The sequence below is a fragment of the Gymnoscopelus microlampas genome, assembly GCF_963454915.1.
Source record: "Gymnoscopelus microlampas genome assembly, chromosome: 3".
Taxonomy (NCBI): Eukaryota; Metazoa; Chordata; class Actinopteri; order Myctophiformes; family Myctophidae; genus Gymnoscopelus; species Gymnoscopelus microlampas.
This window is the reverse complement of record NC_139940.1, coordinates 8,041,895-8,047,894: the sequence shown is the minus strand read 5'-3', so window position 1 is coordinate 8,047,894 and position 6,000 is coordinate 8,041,895. Positions and strand designations below refer to the sequence as shown.

General features: G+C 42.9%; 2 protein-coding genes across 3 annotated transcripts in view; one reads left to right on the top strand and one right to left on the bottom strand.

The window, feature by feature from the left end:
• The window catches only part of sult2st3 (sulfotransferase family 2, cytosolic sulfotransferase 3), a 340,324-nt gene that overhangs the window by 49,944 nt on the left and 284,380 nt on the right, over window positions 1–6,000 (bottom strand). The window lies entirely within an intron of this gene.
• mrs2 (magnesium transporter MRS2) overlaps window positions 3,688–6,000 on the top strand; it is a 36,618-nt gene continuing 34,305 nt past the window's right edge. For both annotated transcript variants that reach the window (XR_014600181.1, XM_084049577.1), the window contains exon 1: window positions 3,688–4,637. Coding sequence is in view for 1 of the 2 variants with exons in the window: in XM_084049577.1 (XP_083905703.1) it covers window positions 4,229–4,637 (409 nt within the window). In the remaining variant the exon portion in view is untranslated. The remainder of the gene's footprint in view (window positions 4,638–6,000) is intronic.

Below are 6,000 nucleotides of genomic sequence, written 5' to 3'. Positions count from 1 at the left end.
CACACCCTATGAAGCCTTGAATCCATGGATTCTTTTTAGTTTTTGTGGCATTCCTAAGCTAATAATTTGATTCCCGTCTCCTACCGGCTAATGTATCCGGTAGGAGACACAAAGTAGATTATTTGTGTCTCCTACCGGAAATACACACGCTCATCAAATTATTGTCTTAGGAATGCCACAAAAACAAAAATTAATCCATGAATTCAAGGCTTGTGTGCAATTGATAGAAAATAAGTATTTTTGTTGGGGTGAACTCCTCCTTTAAGTAAAAAAAATCTGTAAATAAAAATAAAAACAATATAATAATTATATTATAATTATATTTGCTGATTGTAGTTTATTTTAGGTTTTATGTAAAGTACTTTTATATTTCAGGTCTTCAGATACCAGCTGATCACTCAGCCCACAAGGCTGTGTGTTTCCTCTCAAACTACCATAGATCTCATTCTAACAACGGACAAGGAAAAAATCCTAAATAGTGGTGTTTCCACCTGTGGCATATCTGATCACAACATGATCTTCTGCACCAGAAAGAAACGTAAACCTAAGACCGGTTACCACAAAACAGTCACAATCAGAGACCTCAAAAATTATAAGAGTGAGGACTTAGATCACAGACTGGAGGAACAGGATTGGTCCGACGTTCTAAACAGCACACAGGTAGACGAATCCTGGCTTAGTTTCAAAACCAAATTCATTCAAATTTTGGACAGTGTGGCTCCCATGAAAACCATCAGGGTCAAAACCCGCTCGATACCATGGATGAATTCGGACATCCTTACTGCCATGAAAGTCAGAGACAAAAAGTGTTCTGAGCTTCATAAAAGTAGGATCAAACTAGCCAAATGTTTTAACAAAGGTCTCGAATCCCACGTAGCTAAACTTGAAAAGGAAAAAAACAAGCTAAGAAACAAGGTAAATAGCATGCTCCTGTTAGCAGAAAAAAGCTACCTCGATGACAAGATTGAGGAAAATAAAAAAAAACCACGAGAGCTTTGGAGGCTACTCAAGAACCTCCTAGGCTGCAGCAAAAAATTGAAAACCAGGCTTTCAAACTTAAGCCTCAAGGTGAATGACACTCTCATTTCATCCAAACACGAAGTGAGTAAAATCCTCAACATATTCTTCACGACCGTAGCCTCAGATTTGGTTGAAAAACTTCCTCCACACTCTGGGAGATATGGTGAGGAGTATGTTGTCTCATTTTACGAAAAACAGGGTGTTTGCAAAGATGACTTTAAACTCTCCCCTGTGAAAACAGAAGAGGTGTTTAAAAAATTGAGTGCTCTTCATCAACACAGAGCCACAGGCCTCGACAATATCCCCCCCAAATTTCTAAAAGACTCAGCCGCCTCCATTGCTCCAATCATTACCCACATATTTAACCTCTCCACCACACAGGGACAGGTCCCCAACGACTTCAAAAAAGCAAGGGTGACCCCTCTGTTCAAAAAAGGAAACCAATTAGACCCTGGCAACTACCGCCCTATTTCTATTCTAAGCTCCATCTCGAAAGTCATGGAAAAAATAGTCTATGAACAGGTCGACAAGTATCTTGCCGAGAAAAATCTAATCTACAAATTCCAATCTGGCTTCAGAACAAACCACTCCACTGACACATGCCTTCTCTATTTGAACGACTCTATCAAACAAGAGATTGAAAAGGGCAAATATTGCGGCATGGTCATGCTGGACCTCCAGAAGGCTTTTGACACCGTTAATCACCCGATTATGATCAATAAGCTCAAAGCAATAGGTTTTGATGACACGTCAGTGAACTGGATGAGATCCTACCTGGAAGGGAGGGAGCAAGTGGTGGAAGTAAACGGCACCCAGTCCCCCCCCCTCCCAGTGACTTGTGGTGTTCCCCAAGGAAGTATACTAGGACCCTTACTGTTCCTGATATATGTGAATGACATGTCGTCAGCCTGCGACTGCAACCTGTTCCTGTTCGCAGATGACTCGGCCCTGCTAGTCTCGGACAGGGACAGGCTGCAGGTTGAGAAAACTCTCAGCTCTGAACTCAACAAGATCTGCATCTGGCTCTCCGACAACAAGCTCTCATTACACCTGGGCAAAACGGAATGCATCCTCTTTGGGTCCACTCCTAACCTCAGAAAGGCAGAGAGCTTCACGATCAAAGCGGGTGATGATATCATCAAAAGAAAAAACGAAATTACCTACCTGGGCTCTATCTTGGAGGCTGACCTCTCTGGTGACAAAAATGCTGAAAAAACGATCAAAACGGTCCACAAAAAAACACGCTATTTGCGGAGTATTGATCGTAAAGTCAGTAAGAAGACTCTGAAGACTCTTGCAGTGGCCCTCATACAAGGTCATTACGATTATGCATGTACTTCATGGTATCACAACACCTCCAAGGCCTTAAAAACAAGGCTCCAAACATCCCAAAACAAACTTGTAAGGCTACTTCTTGGCCTCAACTACAAAACCCATCTAACCCCTGATCATTTTGATAGGATTGGATGGCTTAGGGTTGCGGACAGAGTACAGCAACTTGCTATGGGCCTGGTCTTCAAGATATATCACAACATTGGGATCCCCCTGTAATTGTCAAAATACTTCCAAAATGTTAATGATGTCCACGATCACAATACCAGAGGCAGCTCCACAAACCTTGTCCAACCCTTTTTTGGCTCAACAAAGGGAAGTAACTCGTTCTCATGCTATTCATCAAAAATGTGGAACGCCCTACCAAAAGGAGTAAAGGAGTGTAAAACCCTACTCTCTTTCAAAACAGCCCTAAAGATACACCTTCAGGAGGCTGCAATTGGAAAATGGCCCCTGTCTAAGTCCTAACCTAACCTACCCCCCTACCCCCCCCCCTCTCTCCTTCTCCTTTTGTACATATTTCTCACTCTTCATACCAGTAACCTGGAAACTGATTGTATGACATTCTATAGTAGTTGTGTATATCTGTCTGTCTCTTATATGTCATCATGATTTGTGTGCATGGGGAACTCATTTGAAACAAGCTCAGTGCTTTTATGAGTCTTCCAGTTTAGTAGACCTTGTATTGTGAATTTGTACTTCCATGTACTGTTGTTCTCATGTCTTACTAAATAAAGTACATCAATCAATCAATCAATCAATCAATACGCATAATGTGTAGTCTGTATCACTGTAACAGTGTGTGTGTGTGTGTGTGTGTGTGTGTGTGTGTGTGTGTGTGTGTGTGTGTGTGTGTGTGTGTGTGTGTGTGTGTGTGCGTGCGCGTGCGTGTGCGTGTGCGTGCGTGCGTGTGTGTGACTGTGTATTGGATTTCTCCGCACGTGTGCGACGAAGAACCACAACATCACACCGCGGTGCATTGTGGTCACTGGTCAGGCAGCGTCTACATCCCATAGCCTGGAGGGGACTGTCCCTCTGTGATTGGCTATAGTTTGTTCCCGGAGTTTGGATAACGCGCGCGCACACACACACACACACACACACACACACACACACACACACACACACACACACACACACACACACACACACACACACACACACACACACACACACACACGACAGGATCCATAATGTATTAAATTCATGAAATGATTATGAAAACAGACCACACACACACCTTCGTCGCTTGACAACCCACCAGCCAATCACAGCGCGACCATGCCCACTGGCTATGGGACGTAGCCTCTGTACCCTCTGCCCTGCCTGTGTGTCTCTCTGGTGCCACTCCTCCATTATAAAGCCCTGTTTCTGGAGGAAAAACGCGCTTGTTGAGCTTCATTGTGGACCGTCTGCAGCACCGACACACTATGAGAGCTCCAGCTGTCACAACAAGGACTGTGCCTGGAGAACAGCAGCTGCACAACACACGGTAGCGTTCATAGCTCTGTGATGCTAACATGTTGCACTGTCTGTAAGGAAGTTCACATGGAGATCTACTGTAAAGGGTCAAGGGTGATGTTGACACTAAAACAAGAATGAATTTGATAGTCAAATATCCAATTTGACTGTGTATGTGTTGTGCATGACACAGATTACACGACTGTGTTAAAGACTTTGAAAACTATTTCTATATTGCAGACCTGTGTGGACATTAGCTTGATCCATTGTACTGTTACATGTGTACACAATTCCAGCTTTGCTTGCCAATGGAGCCTGCAAGCTTGCACTACCTTTCTCCCAGCAATCCTTCCACTTTTGGGGGTAATTTTCATGACATTTCTCTGGTACTGAACGTCAGCCGTCCAGAAGAAGCATGACAGCCTGTGTGAACACTCTGTGTTGTGCCAGTGTGCTGGTGGCGAAGATGGGCAGGGCACTGCCAGCCCCCTGGATGAACTGCAACAGAATGTACCTCCTGTCATCATGTGGGACACGCCTCCGCCCACTGCAGCGCCGTGCAAGTACCAGCACCAGCAGCAGCACCAGCAGCAGCACATACATTTCAAGTTTGGGTCAGAAAGTGTTGCCTGACACAGGCAGAGCTGGCACTGGTGTCTACCCGTTCAGCTACGTAAAACCAGCCAGCTGTTGGAAGGCTGGATGGCACCGGCGGTGCAACTATTCAACGTTGGGCTCATGCAGTCAAAAACCTCTATTTAGATGTCAACAACAACAACAAGCAAGACCTCAGACGCTGCTGCAAGCAGGAACCAGGTGGAATGGTAAGACTGGTCATTCATACTGGCTGGCATGATGCACACAGCTGATGCATACTGTATTGTCAAGGTCTCAGCCCCCGATCGGTGCTCCATTGATTTACATTATGTAAGTTAAATATTTCAGAATTATAAAACGCATGTGAAAAACATAGTGGAGGCACTTCTGTGGCCTGCTGGCAGTGTGCACACAACGTTTGGTGCTGATCGGCACCTGCAGTTTGTGAGATTAGCTCCAGACACATTAAAAATAACAGAATGCTTCTCACTGTCATTACTTGTACTGTAAGCTACTGTAACAAACTGTTTATTGTCGCAAGACCTGAATTATCCTTACCCCGATGAAGGTCTTGTGAGTGAAACACTGTGCCTATTAATAACATACAGTACCAGTGATAACATGCCCTTTTTGAATGTTATTTTACAATGAACAATGATTTCTTCTGGCATTTGAAACAGAGCCATGAGACGGGGAGTCCCCTGTTACTGAAAAGACACACTATAGCAATACTATCAGAGTATAGCTTTAACTTTTTACCAAAAAAACTTGATTTAACCAAGAAATATCACTTTGCAGCTTTAAAGGGATTTTTCCCTTTCAAACGTGTTTGGGGTCATTTTAACATCTGGCTTTTGTGAGCACCACAGACAGCTTTGAAGTTGCTTGATTCAGTATTTAGATAATAGATATTCATTTTATCAGACACCTTCCTATATGAACCCATTGTAATTTCAAACTCCATTTTAATCATGTCGGATTCATTGAAAACACACTTCCATGTTTCTTTTGACTGATATTATCCTTCTAATGCTTGAGGGGCCATGTTTTATAATTTTTTTTAAATTTATATTTTATAACTGTTTTGGGGGTAAAAAAAAGTTTGAAGTTACAATGGATTTATATAGGAAGGGGGCGTGTCTAATAAAAGGAATATCAAATATCTAAATACTGAATCAAGAACTTGGGGTGCTGACAAAAGCCAGAGTAGACATCAACATGACCCCAGACATGAAAGTGAAATAACCCTTTAAGCCCCTTTTTAAAAACTAGGGCCCGTTGGGAACGCATGCCCCTCCGGTTATGTCATACCTGTTGTCCCCGTTGTTGTCAGAGTACTATGACATAACATAATCTCTCGCCCTGGCTGTTCCAGCCTCATAATGAATCTAAGAAAATAAGCCTTTTTTATGCTCTGTATAAATAGTTTTTTATTTCCAATATCCGTACTTGTACTTCTTCAGATTAAAAAGTGACATAAAAGGAAGTTATTATACTCTACAGACTATGATACTATGTCTAGCTTTATATTCAACTTTGGTTCCGTCCCCAGTCACCAGGTGGGGCAAACGCTCATTTTTTTGTTGTTTG